Genomic DNA, 18,330 nt, shown 5'->3' on the forward strand with positions numbered 1-18,330 from the left:
TCTTATTGTTTCAATTACAATGCAAGAGTATACTTTTCTTTGCATGTATTAAATTTATGAACTTTATAATTTAACAAGGATATCCTTTTCTCCAATGTTTTATTTATTTTATCTATGATAGAATCTTTAATTTTCTTGTATTATTGAGATTTGATAATATATTATATGCTTAAATATAAGAAATAATGCATTAAATAAATAAAAATAAAAATTTTTACAGTAATTTAAAATGGATTAGAAACTAAATTTTCATTTCTAATTTGAAATAGAAAAGCATTTGGTTTCAAAATAAAATGATTTTATTTTATTTTATTATACTTACAAACAGATTGGCAATAGAAATTTTGTTTTTATTTAAAAATCGAATATATTCGGTTTTAAAAAGTGTTTTCATGTTTGTTCCGATTAGAAACTGATTGAAAACGGAAATCCGTTTCAGATTACTAGAAACTGATATATTTTAGTTTTTAACTCGAAACAGATTTAGAAACCGAAGTTATTCGGTTTCTAATTTTAAACCGAAAATATCTGTTTCAAATTGGTTTTAGATTTAGAAACGGATGTCATATTCCGTTTTTAATTTATTTAGAAACCTATAGATTGTAAACCGACTATTTCGGTTTCAAATCGGTTTCTAATTAAAATTAAAAACCGATTTTCAATGTTTTGAAACCGAATTTTCGGTTTCTAATTTTCTTTTTTCTTGTAGTGAAAAGGAGAGCTGTGCAGAAAGAGGGGAGAGAAAATTAAGCTTGTATGCTAAAGGAAGAGATGTGAGGAATGCCATGTTTGCCAACAAGCAAATGTTATTAATTGTGTTTAAGGACTCTTGTTTATCCACATTTGACCTTGACCCCAATTTGCCTAGTGTTGTTGTCTCCCTTTTGCAGGAATATGAGGATGTGCTACCTGAGGAGATGCCAGCTGGACTACCACCAATTCGAGGGATTGAGCACCAGATTGATTTTGTACCTGGAGCAGTTATTCCCAACCGTCCAGCCTATAGAACTAATCCTAAAGAAATCAAAGAATTACAAAGGCAAGTTGAGGAATTGCTAGCTAAGGGTTACGTGAGAGAAAGTATGAGCCCTTGTGCTGTACCCGTCCTTTTGGTACCAAAGAAAGATGGCACATGGCGCACGTGTGTGGATTGTAGGGCGGTCAACAAAATCACTGTAAAGTATCGCCACCCTATACCTAGATTGGATGATATGTTGGATGAACTTTGTGGTGCTTGTGTGTTTACCAAAATTGACTTGAAAAGCGGATATCATCAAATTCGCATGAAAGTAGGTGATGAATGGAAGACTGCATTTAAAACAAAGCATGGACTATATGAGTGGTTAGTGATGCCTTTTGGGCTAACTAATGCTCCTAGCACTTTTATGAGATTGATGAATCATGTGTTGCATGCTTTTATTGGAAAATTTGTTGTTGTTTATTTTGATGATATATTGGTTTACAGTAGAGGCATGAATGAACATATGCATCATTTAAGAGCTGTATTCGATGTGTTAAGAAAGGAAAAATTATATGCTAACTTGAAGAAATGTTCATTTTGCATGGAAAAGGTTGTCTTTTTAGGATTTGTCATTAGTGCTAATGATGTTGAAGTCGATGATGAAAAAATTAGAGCTATTAGAGACTGGCCCACTCCAAAGTCTGCATCTAAAGTGCGTAGTTTCCATGGACTAGCTAGTTTCTATAGAAGATTTATTAAGAATTTCAGTACCATTGCAGCACCATTGAATGATCTTGTCAAAAAGAATGTTAATTTTGTTTGGGAACAGAAACAAGATGATGCTTTTTACAAAATTAAAGACATGTTATGTTCCGCTCCTGTGTTGGCTTTACCTGATTTTTCTTAGACTTTTGAGATTGAGTGTGACGCATCAGGTATAGGTATTGGAGCCGTTTTAATGCAGGATAAGAGACCAATAGCATACTTTAGTGAGAAGCTTAATGGAGCAGCTTTAAACTATTCTACATATGACAAGGAGTTGTATGCATTGGTACATGCCTTGGAAACATGGCAACATTACCTTTGGCCAAAGCAATTTGTCATCCACACAGATCATGAGTCATTGAAGCATATCAAGGGGCAAAATAAGTTGAGTAGGCGTCATGCAAAATGGGTTGAGTTCCTTGAGACTTTCCCATATGTGATTCAATACAAACATGGGAAAGAAAATGTGGTGGCTGATGCTTTATCTCGAAGGTATAACCTTCTTGCCCTTCTTGATGCAAAGCTATTAGGATTCGAATATGTGAAAGAATTATATGCTGAAGATGATGACTTTGCTAGAGTGTATGCAGCTTGTGAAAAGAATGCTTTTGAGAAGTTTTATAGGCATGATGGATATTTGTTTAGAGAAAATAGATTGTGTGTGCCTAAGAGTTCCATGCGTGAATTACTTGTGAGTGAGTCTCCTGCTGGTGGATTAATGGGTCATTTTGGTGTTGCCAAAACTTTAGATGTGTTAAAGGAACATTTTTACTGGCCGAATATGAAAAGAGATGTTGAAAGAGTATGTGTTAGGTGCATTGTGTGTACTAAGGCTAAATCTAGAGTTTTGCCACAAGGTTTGTATACACCTTTACCTACCCCTAGTGATCCTTGGGTTCATTTGTCTATGGATTTTGTGTTGGGATTACCTAGGTCTAAACAAGGCCATGATTCAATTTTTGTTGTTGTTGATAGGTTTTCAAAAATGACACATTTTATTCCATGCCATAAAACTGATGATGCTACAAATGTTGCAAATTTATTCTTTAGAGATATTGTTAGGTTGCATGGCATACCTAAGAGTTTAGTTAGTGATAGGGATGTTAAATTCCTTAGTCACTTTTGGAAGGTTTTGTGAGGAAAATTGGGCACCAAGTTGTTATTTTCCACCACTTGTCACCCACAAACCGATGGTCAAACTTAAGTAGTAAATAGGACACTAACTACTCTTTTGCGTGCTGTGGTTAAGCAAAATTTGAAGTCATGGGAAGATTGCATTCCACTTATTGAATTTGCATACAATAGAAATGTGCATTCTTCTACTGGCTATTCTCCATTTGAAATTATGTATGGTTTCAATCCTTCAACTCCTTTGGATCTTTTACCTTTACCCGTGAACGAGCTTGCTAGTTTAGATGGAAAAAGAAAAGCAGAATTGGTGAAGAAAATCCATGAACAAGCCAAGCTTCAAATTGAAAAGAAAAATGAAAAATATGCTAGTCAAGCCAACAAAGGAAGGAAGAAAGTCACATTTCAACCTGGAGATTGGGTATGGGTTCACTTGCGCAAAGAAAGGTTTCCCTCTCGAAGGAAATCAAAATTACAACCAAGATGTGATGGACCTTTCCAAGTGCTAGCCAAAATTAATGATAACGCCTACAAAATAAACCTGCCCGGTGAGTATAATGTCAGTGCCACCTTCAATGTTGCTGATTTATCTCCTTGTGTTGATGCAGGAACAGATTCGAGGACGAATCCTTTTGAAGCGGAGGGGAATGATGAGAATCAAGCTACATCCACGCCAAAGGATTTCATCTAAGGTCCAATTACTAGAGCTAGAGCTAAATCACTTCAGAATTTAATTTGTGAAATCATAAGGAGCAATGATTATAAGCTGGAATGGCATGAAGAAAATTATAAAGGATTAAATTTGGTGAAAATTAAGCTTAAAAGTGACCAGGTGTCATGTGGAGCATTAGGTTACATGGAATAACCTGTGGACATGCATGCACCAGATCCAACCCATGTACATGCATCTGCTGGCACCTTTTTCAAGGAACATTCCTTGCTGTTATAACCACCTCTCTTTTGGACTTAAATGCCCTTATTTGCTGCTGTATTAAATTTACTTTTTGTAAGGAGTTTTTAGTCTTTTGATAGATTAATTTTTGTTTGGACTTAAAGCTCCTTACAAATTGTTACTAAAGTAGGGATATTTTTGTCTTTAGCTTTGAAGCCAAGAGGCTATAAATACAAGTGTAATGAGAGAGTGGAGGACACACTTTGAATATTAATGAAAGATTGTTTCTGCTCCTTTAGTGAGTAAATTGGCTGTTGCCTTTGTTCTTGTGAAGCTCATTAACTTGCTGAGATTTCTATCTTGCAAGGTTTAATGTGCATAATATTCTTGGTTTATTCATTCTCCATATGAATTAGGTCAAGAATCCCATTTCTGATATTTTCTTTGAATTACACAACAATCTGATTGTGCTGGTTCAAAGAATCAAATTCATACATCTTGATTTGGTGCTTCCCATATTGTTCATTTAATTCTTGAATGTGGGTTTTCAAGTTACCAATTACTTGAAGGTTCACATCAACAGCTCTGCTCCGTAAAGGAGACTGGAGGTTACGAATAATATTCGTAGTCTATGAAATGGCATCCTAGGAAAGTTTACAGTATAGGAAGAGAGCAGATAGCTTTATATAGTTGTGGAAATGTGATAGATGTAGTACCTCTCTTATATTCAGTTATGCTACAAAGAATGGTAATGTCTTCCCAGGAGAGATAAAAGAGTACCACTTAAATAATGATTTGTGGAATAATATCCTAAATGAGACTGTAGTGTGATAAAGAATAGTTGGCTCAGGTATCCCCCTTAGAGAGAGTACAATTTTCGTTATAAGGATCATAAGGGATCAGATCATGATAGATGCAGAACTTTTGAGTAGCAAGGAAAAAGGGGATCCTATAGATTCCCTCCTTAAGATATTAGAGGGTAGTTTGTAGCTAAGTAGAGGAAAGGACAATGACTGCAAGTCAGCAAGAATAAGTTAGTAGATAAAAGGAATTATAGAAATGAAAATTTGAATGGTTGGTCTCAAATGTTGGAATTAAGGAATAAAGTAATCAAGGTTCTATTTTGGGTAAGATAAAAGAGATGAATTAAAGAGAAAATGGAATAGCCACGAATAGGACAAGGTTAGAAAGATCAAAGTGAGATATAAAGTACATAAAGTGCTATCCTGGGCAAGGTAAATAGGTTGAACTGAAAAGCAATATTAAAAAGCCCCAAACAAGATTACCTGAGTAGGGACAGTTATCCAGATATAGAACCCAAAAGTGTAGGACTTAGAGTTGATCATAATTGGTGTAGTGTTAGGAGCTAAAACATGAAGCTCAAAGTCGCAGGATATAGATTAGACTATTTATTTTCTATTCCCTAGGTGGAATAATGGCCAATGTGATGAAATTCCTTCACCTTGTTGACAGTATGAGCAAAGTTAGTTGAGGAAATGCAATTAGAGCAAGCAAAAGTTATAGGATGTACAGTGGTGTCATGAACTATCTTATCAAGCAAGGGAATGAATTAATAAGTAGTAAGTTAAATAAAAGTAAACCTAATGATTCAAACAGGCATAACAAACAAAAAGGATGGTGGAAAATGGCACATAGCCTTAGGACCTGAGTAGAGATGGTGAGATAGCAGTTATGGGGTCTGCGATCAAGGGTTAGGTAAGCATTTTCAGTATGACCAATAAAGTCACTTTGTAAAGAAACATGAATGAAAATAAGTGACAGAACGACAGTAGGAGATAGAATAGGAAGAGATATGTATGAGTGGTAGTCACAAGTCACTAAGAAATACCAGGATAAGAGTTAGAGCAGTGAGTATGATTAGAATCAATTATGGAAGAGTCTGTTAGTGAGAGGTATCTTCTAGAATACAATAAAATATAGGAATGCCAAGGAGCGAGGGTAGGCAAAAAGGGTAAAAAAATAGAGTATAAGTAGAGATAGTAAATCTTAAGATGATATGTCAGCCAATTGGTGGTACAACAGAAGGATGGTTGCAGTTGATATCTTATAAAAAGGAGATGATGAAATTTTAACAAAAAGACTAAATAAGTAAGGAAAATTGCGTGGAGGCGACCTAGTATTTAAGAATTTGGTAGGCATCAATATGTACACATTCTCCTTAAAAGGAAATGATGTTAAGTGTGTACTTAATGTTAAATATGAAAGGACGATCAGAGTAGTGATAGGAATTAAATCGAGTTAGTTATCAGGGCTTGCAACCCTTCTGAACTATAAGCTGGAGGAAGTACTGTTTGTGGATGAGTTACAGTGGATGAACTTATTATTGATGGGTAAGTTTAAGGCTGAAGTTTGGAGAGCTGTGGGCAGTATATGTGATTATATTAAAAAGAATGGACATGTGAAGTATCTTCTTTGAAATTATGGCATAGCACACATTTCCCATAGCCATGTTAGTTCGGGTGGAACTTATAGTTTCAAGGACTCCTATCTAACCATGATGAGCAATTTCCTACAAAGAGTGGTAGGGAATGATAACTTTTGATGGTCAAGTTGGAAAAGAAGATACAAGAAGAATTTTCTATGCTCAATCACAGGTGTTACATAATGTGAAATATATGCTGGTAGGAGCCAATCGTAAGGTTAGAATTTTAGAAGTGATGGAACTAGTAATCAAGATAGGACTAAGAAATAAAAAGTAGATTAAAGTTGATGATCGAATGGACATCCTTAGAGGTATAAGGGTGTGAGAGGACAAAGGTTAAAGAATAAGTATAGTAGGTTGGAAAGATATCACCAATAGCAGAAACAGGAAAATGAAGTGGATAAGATCTAAAGGATAAGCTCGGTAGAGTTGATTACAATGATTAGAATAAGAAGAAACAAGTATGCTAGGGACACATTAAGAGATGTTTAAAACAAGTTATGGTGAGATGATAAACTAAACGAATAATGGAGCCTCGATTTAAGTACCAATGTGTCCGAAAGGACGTCAGATAGTAAGAAGTTTCAAGCAGACGTCAAGAAACTCTCTTTTTAGAAAATGAGTAGGCTATGATAAGTAGTATTGACTGGGTGGAACTCTACACAACTAATTATCTAAGATAGGTAGGAATTGTTACAAGGAACTCTTTGGTGACGCAAAGTAAGTTAGAAGCTTGCAGTATCATGGAATTAGGAAGGTAAAAATGTTTTTAGTATGGGAGGATCTAGCTAAAGCTTCAATGGCCAACAGAATTAGCAATGATCTTAGGTAAGGTGCATGCAAAAGTAGTTATTAGAAGGGTGTTTCATGAGACGTTGTAAAACAGACAATATGAATCACATCCTTACACCACAGAGATTGGTAATAAAGGGGAGCAAAGGCTAGTGCTGCAGGATACCATATTAGAGTGCAGAATAAGCATAGATGGTGTAGGTACATTTGGCATTTCGATGGAACTTTTCATGAATAGTTGCATAAGATGGACAGGAGTTAGTCTAAAGACCTTAGTAATGACACAAAACATATTAGAAATTCGAAGCATCATGGGAGTGAGAAGATGCATAGGTATTGACCATTGAGGTCATAGAACAAGTAGAAATTTCGACTGAGATGCTTATGACAGGTGCTACAGGAAAACATCTCATAGGATACTATAGGATAAGAAACATAAGTTATGTCTTTGGGAAGTAGAGATTGTTCAAACAGAGGAATGGGAATTGAAGTCGCTAAGAGATATGTTAGGACACAATGAAGGAGAGGTAAGCACCAAAGCTTATTGAAGTTATGAGATATCAAGTCAAGCGTAGTGGAGGTATAGTGAGTACTGAAGATGTCAGAAAAAGATTAAGAAGTGGTTTGAGGTACGAGTTTCACTATGAAATGACGATGATAGCTAGGACACTACAGCAGATAAAAGAGCTATGCAGATCCTAAGTGAAAGGATTTAGAGTTTGCAGTGAGCGATTATGTATTCCTGAAAATCTCTCCGATGAAGGGAATTATGAGATTTGAGAAGAAGAGCAAGTTCACATCCCGATACATAGGGCCTTTTGAGATTACTGATAGAGTTGAAGCAAAGGCCTATCGGTTGGAGTTACCACCAAGCTTTTCTCATGTCCACCCAGTGTTCTACATTTCCATGCTTAGGAAGTACATACATGATCCTTCCCATGTGTTACAACCCGATACAGTGGAGTTGAAAGAAAACTTAACCTTCGAGGAGCAGCCAGTAGCTATAGTGGACTTTCAGATGAGGCAACTAAGGTAAAAACAGATCCCTATGGTTAAGGTTTTGTGGAAGAGCCAATCAGTAGAAGAGTGTACCTGAGAGTTAGAGCAGGACATGCGCAAAAAGTACCCGTACTTGTTCACTATTTAATCTTGTAATTCTTTATTCTGCCTTGTGTAAAATTCAAGGATAAATTTTTTGTAGAGGGAGGGGGGAGAACGTAACACTCCTAATTTTAAAATAATTATTTTATGTGTAAATATAAATATTTTAGTCTAACCCCTCGTGTTGTGGGCTTTGCATAGGTACTTTCGTTTCATGGCAATTCGACCGATACCCGGATTTGCAATTTCAGGCCAAGCAGATAAGCTGCTGGAAGTACTTTGGAACCGGGTCAAAGTTATAGGCTATCCCACCATTTTCAGATGCCCCGGACGCGTTCCAAGCGTTAGAATTGACATAGGTAAACCCGAACTCTGAGTTTCTTCAATTTTATAGTGTTGAATTTAGAATAAAATTCCATAAAATATTTATGGGTAGCTAAAAAATTATAATTCCTTTTGCATTAGCTCTATAATATTGTTAAAGACCGCGGGATAAAATTTTAGAATTTTTACAGCTAGCTAGAATGACTTTTGCAAAATATCCGTTTTAAACCTTAAAATTGAATTGTTAGATTATGTGACATTTGCCTGAGTTGGAGGGCCCAGGAGGGGCCATGTGTTGTTGTTGAGATAATGTGTGGCTTTAGAAGTGTGACTTGAACTACTTTGCAGGTTGTATAGGTCTTAGGTATAGGGGAGGCTCTGCCGGATTTTCAGCATAAATTAGAGTGTCCTTAATTCTTTAAAATTTTGATTTGGGTTAGCATTAATAAATTTATAACATAATTATCTAGGTGATCAAGGTCATCCATCCTTCTCCCTTTAGCTACCGCAGTAGTTTTTGGTCAATCAGTAAGTATATATTTATTTTATTTATAATTTCAATATTATTATACTTCTGGCATGCTCATGCATCACTTATATATATATATATATATATATATATATATATATATATATATATATAGTTAAGTATTAGGCATACCCCGTATTGCATTTGTACTTGATGAATACTGTTTTAGTTACTATGTTTTGATAATCTGGAGCTGTGTGTGTGTGTCGGCGTGCTTGTAGTGTGGTGTGATAGATATGGATAGGACGAGCAAATCGACTTGAGCTAGTCTCGCTTAGGGCCCGGTCTTTTTTAAGGAAGTCAGGGTGAGTACAGCTTTGAGTTGATTTTGCTGACCCCCGCATATAGATTATTAAGCGAAAGTCTGGCTCGAGTTGATCTCGCTAGCAGGCCTTGGATTAAGAGAGCTGGGTAGGGGGATCAGCTCCCCATATATATATATGTGTGAGTATAGATTTGACTCGGGTGTGTGAATACTTCAGATTATATTTGATGTGACTTAATATTATTTGTATAACTAGTGTAAAGATGATGCATTTCATTTCTAAGGGTGTATTAGAATTAGATAGTTATAGAAATTATATGTAAAATAAATATTTACTCTCTGAATCGAACGCTCACTCCTGTTCACCTTATTTTTTTAGGATATAGGAGGAGTTCTTTTTCAGAATAACATGCCTTTTCCTCACAGGTTTATTACGAGTTATTTATTTGTAATATATATATTTTTTAAAATTTGAAATCTAGAACTTTGCATGTGTTAGCAGTATTATAGATCTTATTAGAGACAGTGTTAAATTGAGTTTTTTATTTTTCACTGAATGACAAAATTTTTATGATATATAAATAATTTTTAAATTGTGGTAATAGGGTTGAGTTGGGCTCTCCTCGCTTTGGTAGCTGATAATCATTGGGTTGAGTTGATCCGATTTAAAATAAAATATTTTTATTTTATTTTACTTTATATACATGTTGGGCTCAGTTTTGAGTCTTGGTTATGGAGTTAGGAACAATAAGGCTTACTACTAGTTTTGGGGGGCTTTATGCCGGTTCAGGTCCTAGTGCCGGTCCAACCCGTAAGATTGGGTCGTGACATTTATTTTTTTATTATAATATTAAACTAATAATATGTATTTATATAATGTATATATAAATATTTTTATATTTTAATAAGATCAATAAAATTTAGATAATGTAAAAAAAGTTATTTTTCTTAAAAATTACTTAATTTTTATTTTGATTGAGAAAATATTTTTCACTAACTTATTTTTTTTATATCCTAAACATTGAAAAATATGAAATTTTTTTTAAAAGTATTTTCATAAAATAAATGGAGTCTTAAATATCATAATTTAAAAAAATATAAATACATTATTAAAATTATATTTAAAACTTATGTTTCTAATTTATATTTTATATTATATAATAATAAATTAAAATAAAAAATAAAAAGAGTTTCTGTGGGAAAACTCGCCCGCCTCGCTCCCTCATAGGAAAGTTTGCGCCTCTAACTCTTACCTCTCGGGATAGAGATGGAGCAGCGATTCTTTCCCAACCCTTCTCATTATCATTTTTATATTATTAATTAGTTTTAATTTAATAATAAATATTAAAATAGATAATTTATTAGAAAAGAAAATTGTTACTGAGCTCTTAATAATAAGTGTCCACGGCCCATTTCGAAATGTCAATTAAAACTACAACCCAACAAGAAAAATTATAAGGCCCGCGGCCACTTTGGTTGTTGCCCGCGTTACAGTACCACAAAGAGTCACAGAGCTCCTAGCAATACGTGTCCCTCAAACGGCAGGGTCTTCTGCAACCAGCTCCTCCTCTCAAGGCTAATATTAAAAACTGCAAGTTCCATAAAATAATTCAAGGTACCGGCTTTTGGGTCTTGATTGTTACGTCATTTCTTGCTTTGTATGAAATTGCTTTCTGCTATCTTCTTTAGGTGAGGATTTGCATGGATTTTCATATACTGCTGCTTTCTTTGGCTACCACATAATTTGCTAGGACTGTCTTCTTTCAAAAATGGGCTTTTCGGTTCTTATTCTTCTGGGGTTCTTTGATTTTGAGGTGGTGGCAATCTTGTTCAAAGAGGTAACTTTATGATTCTTTTTCTTGTATAACTGCATACCATTAATGTTTAGTTTCCTAACTGTTGAATATTAGCCTTTTTTTTTTTCCTGCCGCCTTGCTCTCCATTAAACTCAGCCACCACTAGTAGTGATGTTTCCGAGTATTAGTAAATTTGGATCAATCAAATGTTAATCATATGGCTGAAATGGGGATAAATGAAATTTCATTCATCTGAATTCTGAAGAGGGATGGTATTTATGTAAGTTCTTATGTGATGATCTGTTAGAAGGTGATTTTGGAAGGGTCAAATCTCCAAAGATTCCTAATAATCTTTATTATGGTTACATTAATATTTGAATTTTATTGTCTTATCTGGTATTCAAGAATTTGTATAATCGCCTTGCCTTTTCCAAGGAAGACAATATTCATCTCCGCTTTTTAAGGCAATCATACGACCACTGGGAAAATTCCTATTTGAACAATCCAATGGTAAATGAATAAAAAAGAAAAAAAAAATTCCAATAGAGTGTTCAAAATCAATTATCCATTGGAAATAATCTATTTCTCTTTCTAGTCCAAATGAAGCTTACTGATTGGACATGTAAACCCCCAAAACCTGGAAATTACTCATAGATTATCTGCGGCAGTAACCCTGCAACTCCAGCTTCCACAAGTAAACATGATATGAATCAATGTAAATCTAGCAAGCCTCATTTTTATATCCTGCAAGCATTTTGATGTCTCCATGTTTCATACTTAATTTGTGTGTTTAAATAGGTACAAATAAGCCTGTTATAGAGAACTTTTGCAATATCGCCGTCAGGATCCATTCTGTGAATTGTGCTTCATGAGAGAGCGGATACTGGCTTGCAAAGATGGAGACCGACATTAGTAATAACCAAGTATCAAGTGAAGAAGAGAAGATGAGCAGATCCCTGAAGAAATTCCTGCTCGTATTGAACGGTGCAATGTTGGGGATAGGCAATTGCGGAGGTCCACTCATCCAGCGGCTCTACTTCTTGAAAGGTGGTAAGGGTGTCTGGATATCATGCTTTCTGCAGACAGCTGGTTGGCCATTTATCATATTTCCTCTCTCTGTTTCATACTTGTATCGTCGAAGGAAAAAGGGTTCCAGGACCAAGCTTTTCTATATTAGCCCGCACCTCTTCTTAGCTTGTGCTGTTATAGGTGTTCTTACTGGCTTTGATGATTTTCTTGCTGCCAGTGGTGTTTCTCTTCTACCCGTCACTACTTATTCTCTTATAATTGCTACCCAACTGGGCTTTACTGCTGGATTTGCTTATATTTTGGTCAAGCAAAAGTTCACACCTTTTACCATTAATGCAATTTTCTTATTGTCTGTTGGAGCTGTTGTCCTAGTCCTCCATGCTAGTTCTGATCGCCCTGCTCATGAAACCGACAAACAGTACATTATGGGGTTTTTAATGACGCTTGGAGCTTCAGTGCTTTATGGGTTTGTGCTACCCTTGATCGAGTTGACATATAAGAAAGCAAAGCAGACCATCACTTACACTCTAGTTATGGAGATGCAGATGGTTTTGTCTTTCTTCGCTACTGCAGTCTGCACCATTGGGATGCTTCTGCACAAGGATTTTGAGGTTTCCTCTCTCTCTCTCTCTCGCACGCACGCCAGCTTACATATATATTCAAAAACATGTTTTCAATTGAAGTTTCTTTTGATAAAACAATACTCATCCTCTAGTTCAATTTCGATATCAGAACATAGAAAAGGATGTTAAATCATAATTGGCTAAAATTTCATTTATCTTAACTTGGGGCTTCCATACATATGAAATGGTTACCTTAGCATTATGATAATTTTGAATATCAATTAAGATTGAAATCTAAAATAGATAATTTAACTGGCATGGCTTGATGCAGGCAATTCCAAGAGAGGCAAGAGACTTTGAGCTTGGGAGAGAAAAATATTATGTGGTAATGGTGTGTACTGCAGTGTTTTGGCAATTCTTCTTCATGGGAGCAGTCGGTGTCATTTTCTGTCATTCCTCGTTGCTCTCTGGTATTATAATTTCTGGTCTGCTGCCTGTGACAGAGGCTTTAGCTGTGTTGTTCTACCACGAAAAAGTACGAGTTGAGAAAGTGATTTCTCTTGTTTTGTCTATCTGGGGCTTCATTTCTTACTTCTATGGTGAGCTCCGGCAAATCAAGAAACTTAGAATCAGGCTTCAAAATTAGGAGAAGTTTAATCATATGTTGAATATATGTAAAAAATATATGTAATAAGTGCTTTTATATATTTGTTAGCAAGTTTCTGATTGAGAGGCAATTGTTATCAAGTGACCATGGCTGATCCCAAAGTTCTGTTCAACTGAAGTTTTTAACTGCTTGAAAAACTAACAAGAGAGTTGCTTCTTTACAGTGTTTTGTTTTGTTGGCTCTGATCCTAATTTGGTGCAGTTACTTTCTGCGGATTTTTAGATTAACAACTGGTAAGATTACCCTTCAATTAAATTAGAAGTAGCGATTTTAACTGTTACCACGGTTTGGTTCTTATCAAACAAACTGTAACAAGTTGATATCTATAACAAAATATTGATATGCAAGAAAATTAAGAGCCGATAATTCCCATCCTCTATTGAATTGTAGGATTTTTTGACATCAGCAAACAGAATGTCAGTTCAGAAATTTGTAAACATATATAAAATCAGATCACTACAGTTTAAGACTGAGAGCTAAAGTTATCCAGAAATATTCATTGCTCCAAAAAAAAATAGCAAACATGCCTCCACTTAACCCTCCGTTTGTATAATAAAGTTTTATAAAGTAAAGTTTAATAAAATAAAGTTTTTCAAAATAAAATTTTTTATGATTTTTAGAAAATTCATACTTTTTTAGTGTTTACAAGGAAATGAAGGTTTTTTTTGAAAGTATTTAAAGGTTTTTAAGAGAAAACCTGACTCACTAGTTTGATTGATTAGAAAATGAAGGTTTTTGATATTTTTAAAAACCTCTAAAAATCATACTTTAAAAAACCTTCTACCCTCCCAAACAAAAGTTTAAGGTTTTTAAACCTTGAAAAACCTTCGGTTACTTTAAAAAACTCATTCCCAAACACAGTAAGCCAAGTTCAACCGTAAAAGTTAGAAAGATTTACATGTATCTCTAGAAGGATTATTTAATTTTTATATTTTAAAAAATTATTATTTAATCTCTATATTTTAAAAAATTATTATTTAATCTCTATATTTTAAAAAATATATTATTTAATCTCTATATTTTATTTCTATTAAATTGTTTATTCCCTTTGTTAATTTTTAATTAGTCAATATATTTAAATGTCAATCAAATTATTATTTAATCTTTTTATTTTAACGAAACTAATTAATTAATTCTCGTATCTTAAAAACATATTAGTTAGTTTCTATAATTTATTTTGATTAACTCTTTAGTTGATCTAGTTATTTTTTTTAATACCTAAAATGTGCTAACTGTCTCATTCTTATTTCTTTCTTACCCTTTCTTTTTTCTTTCTTCTCATATATCTTATTCCCTATCCATTTTCATCATTTATAGAAAAATGGTACAAATTGTCTGTTCAAAATGCTTAATCAATTCTCTTAAATTTCCACTTAATCAAGATAATAATCCAAAAAAATTATTTCCCTATAAAGAAAGCAGAAAAATTATGCTCAACGAATTAATAGAAAGATGTGAATAATTTTAAAAAATATAAATTCAGATTTAATTTTTATATAATAAAATTTTTTATATCTATTTAAGAATGTATTTTTTAAAATATTATATTTTTTAAAATAAAAAGATTAAATAATTAGTTTAATAAAAATAGAAAATTAAATAATAATATTTTTAAAAGTATAATGATCAATTAATTAATTTTATTAAAATAGATAGATTAAATAATAATTTAATTGATATTAAAATTTATTAAATAATAAAAAATTAATAAAGAGTTTAAATAATTTAAAAATATATATAAAAATTAAATAATATACACTTTAAAATATAAAAATTAAATAATTAATTTTATTAAGATATATATAATAGTCATTTTCTGTTCTTCTCTCGCTTTTAAAAAGACGTGCCTTTCAGTTGGGCTTGGTAACCCACTTTCATTCATCCCTTTCATTACTATTCATTTGGCGATCTATATGCTAATACTGTAATTCCAAAACTCAACTCAACTCAATTCATTTTTAAGTCTCTTTCTGTCTCTATAAACACTCCCTTGTCTCCTTCCTCTTTCTCAATTAGTATGATGTCTCTGTTTCTCTCACTCTTATCTTTTGACAGTCTCCCTCTCAAATTATCCAAAACTGATAATGAGAATTCAACCTATGGATAAATCAGAACAAAATTCTCAATTTGTGAATAAATTTCTTAAAAATTTCTACAACAAAAATTTTGAATTGAAATATCAACAAAATGAACTGTGATTCAATATCAAAAATTGCCACCATTCATGTTCAAACCCAAATAAAAAGAGTCTTTGCAGTGCAGTTGATTTTTCTTGCATGCTATCGTCGAATTCTGGGACCTTGAAGAATTAATAAGCAAGGGATGAATTTTCTAATTGTGCAGCCATTATATTCCCACTTAACCCATTCATAGCACTTCTCGATCTTCACTCACCGATGCTTGGAGCCCTATGATTCTTCCTGTAGCGTGCTTGACAAGAAAAATTTAAATATCAATATGACCTAGACTTTGGTCTAAGTAAATCCAAGATTTATTTTATTTTATTATTATTATTTTACAGAGGAATTGGCGTGAAGATTCGAACTGATACCTGATAATATTAATATTCATATATAATATTAATAAACTTTATGCCTGTAACAGAGTAATTGGTTTGCCAAATTCCTCAAGCTAAACATCACCATTATCATCTTAGTTGGGGCCACTAGCTCATAAGAAAACAATAGCACGAAAAGCACTGGCACACAGTAATACATTACTATTCATATTTAAAGCATTGATTTTTTAGGAGAGAGGTTCAACATCTGCGAGGAGGGAAATTTGTGCTTCAACAATCAATGTATCATCCACTAGAAATCCCTTTGATGCATTATAAATATCATTAAGCGGCATGAATTCAGAACATCCCCAGCTATCTTCGCCTGATTTGCTGTTAAACCAATCACTTCCTGTCATGAGGATTGAGAAACTTGTATCAGAAGTTTGTTTTGAAACTATTTACACTGCAGGCACAGAGAAATCACATACTTGTGTTAATACAGAATCTAAATTAGTTTGCCTGTAATCTCATGATGGCTTTCCCGGACCTGATCTTTTACTGTCAGCTTATATTCTGTATACACTCTTTGATGAGGATGAGCACTGTTGTTAAGTAATTCTAAAAAGAGTGACACACTTTTGCCTCTTGCCATTGAATCTCCTTTGGGATATAACAGCAAGCGCCTGAAATCATTACCCACAATCATTACAAAATCAATAAAAACAAATCATCTATCCTGGGCTGGCAGCATACCACTTATGATTTGCAAGAGAAAATTCCTCTGAACGATTGCGAGTTTTTTGCAATGTGGAGAATTTCTCAATCATCCATGTAAAGGCACCATCATCAGGTTCTTCTACAATGGAAAATCTCTCCCCTTTGCCTTCACACTTAATAACATGAATCTCTGTTCCGAAAACGCAGCAATCATCATCAACATATCCATTAGAAGAATCATTGAACATCTTGAGTGAGATTAGTTGGTCAAAACCATTTTCAGTCTTCAGCGAATGGTAACGCCTCATTTTATCATCTGCATCAACAGAAAAAGATAATAATAAATCCAGTCCTGTCAAATGGTCTAATCTATTTCCTTTGTGAGCATTTGATAACTTTAAGACAGAAAAGAGGTTAAATGGAAAGCCACCTTGGATTGTCAAGTACTTGTCTCGAATATGATCATAAATAGAAAATCTGAGGATCACATCAACCTGGGATCCAGGAGGAATTGCATTTTCCTCAGCAATTGCTACGTAGAGAGAGATGTGATCATTCCCACCTCTTTTCACATTTCCAGAAGGATACAACACCAATTTCCTAAATATTGCAACACAAACGTTAACCAGTTACGACACCATGCTCATGTGAATACTGGTGGAATTAATTGCAAACCAATACCATTTGTAGCCGCCGGATTCAAAAACATCAGATTCGTACTTCTCAAGTCCAGTCTTCTTGAGTATTTTACACAATTGTGAGAATGACTCAATCTTTAACGTGTAGTGAGAAGGTGGCGCATTCCTTTTTGATATTCTAATGCCTTGCTCAAAACAGGTAAGAAATAAAAAAAAAAAAAATTATGGTCTAATTATTCTCGCCGCAGAAATTAATTAATCAGATTTGAATAATCATAAATTCAATATATATATATATATATATATATATATATATATATATATGTACACACACAAAAGGTGATTCTTTACCGTGTGATTCTTCATTGTTAGAGGCAGCAGCAACTGTGTTAAGAAATCGTTCTTCCCTATTTGCTGATATACCCTGCTCTAGATATCAACACCCATCTCGCTACTTATTTGGTCGCATATATATATATAAATCTTGTTCTTCGGTAGGGTCAAGTACCCTACTAGCAGTCGGGTCACATGCAAGGGTTTATCATCATAAAAAAATGTTAAAGAAAATAATTGTCAATCTAATTGGCATTTTCGTGTTTGAGAGGAAATTTATAATTTTATTGACTTTATGTTTGCCTTTGCCTTGATAATTTTTATTAACTTTATACTTGCCTTTGCTTTGGGAGCAATAGTTGTTCCCTTTTATCCCATACAGAGGCAAGCAATATTCGCTGCTTCCATAATTTAATGATCAAAGGTTTATTTTAACTTCCGAAGTATTCTTAAATAGTCAATTGAATCCTTAAACAAAATTTCAATCAACCGGACATCTTTAAATGTACTCATTATTTACTCTATGAGTTGTTCTAGTTGAATGAGTTGCATCTGTGCTACTTATCACATCTATATGTGCTCTTTGGATGAACCAATGAAACTTGCTAGATGGAAAATAATTTATAATAGGCATTATGTATAATTTTCTTAGCTTGATATTAATTAAATTTAAGATTCTATATAGTGTTTTAGTCTCCATTAACAAGCTAATAATGCATTAGTCTTATAGGCACCAAATGATTTGAGATCAGGTTAATTAATAAAAGAATAATAATAAATGTTTGTCAATTTTTTGTTAAATAGCTGATTAAAATTCATTAAATGAGATCTAATTAAAATAAAATTAAAATATAGTTATTTAATTATAATAAATTGATTTTTTATGA

At 33.5% G+C, this 18,330-nt stretch overlaps 2 protein-coding genes across 7 annotated transcripts in view; one reads left to right on the forward strand and one right to left on the reverse strand.

The window, feature by feature from the left end:
* The window catches only part of LOC110631969 (purine permease 3-like), a 92,300-nt gene extending 78,885 nt beyond the window's left edge, over positions 1-13,415 (forward strand). Inside the window, exons 1-4 of one of the 6 annotated variants that reach the window (XM_058133937.1) lie at positions 10,751-10,815; positions 10,952-11,038; positions 11,795-12,636; positions 12,920-13,415. In XM_058133937.1, the coding sequence (XP_057989920.1) occupies positions 11,893-12,636; positions 12,920-13,234 (1,059 nt within the window). In that variant the 5' untranslated portion in view covers positions 10,751-10,815; positions 10,952-11,038; positions 11,795-11,892 and the 3' untranslated portion in view covers positions 13,235-13,415. The other 5 variants (XM_058133940.1, XM_058133936.1, XM_058133938.1 and 2 more) reach the window with 5 other exon arrangements.
* Positions 13,416-15,792: 2,377 nt separating this feature from the next.
* Positions 15,793-17,851, reverse strand: LOC110672902 (uncharacterized). The gene is made up of 6 exons (XM_058134328.1): positions 17,824-17,851; positions 17,154-17,295; positions 16,903-17,072; positions 16,509-16,788; positions 16,275-16,438; positions 15,793-16,164 (listed from the first exon to the last, which is right to left on the reverse strand). Exons 1-6 carry the CDS (start codon positions 17,849-17,851, stop codon positions 16,001-16,003), a joined length of 948 nt encoding a protein of 315 aa, XP_057990311.1. The 3' UTR covers positions 15,793-16,000.
* Positions 17,852-18,330: the final 479 nt, after the last annotated feature.

This window comes from Hevea brasiliensis, chromosome 14 (assembly GCF_030052815.1).
Source record: "Hevea brasiliensis isolate MT/VB/25A 57/8 chromosome 14, ASM3005281v1, whole genome shotgun sequence".
NCBI classification, from domain to species: Eukaryota; Viridiplantae; Streptophyta; class Magnoliopsida; order Malpighiales; family Euphorbiaceae; genus Hevea; species Hevea brasiliensis.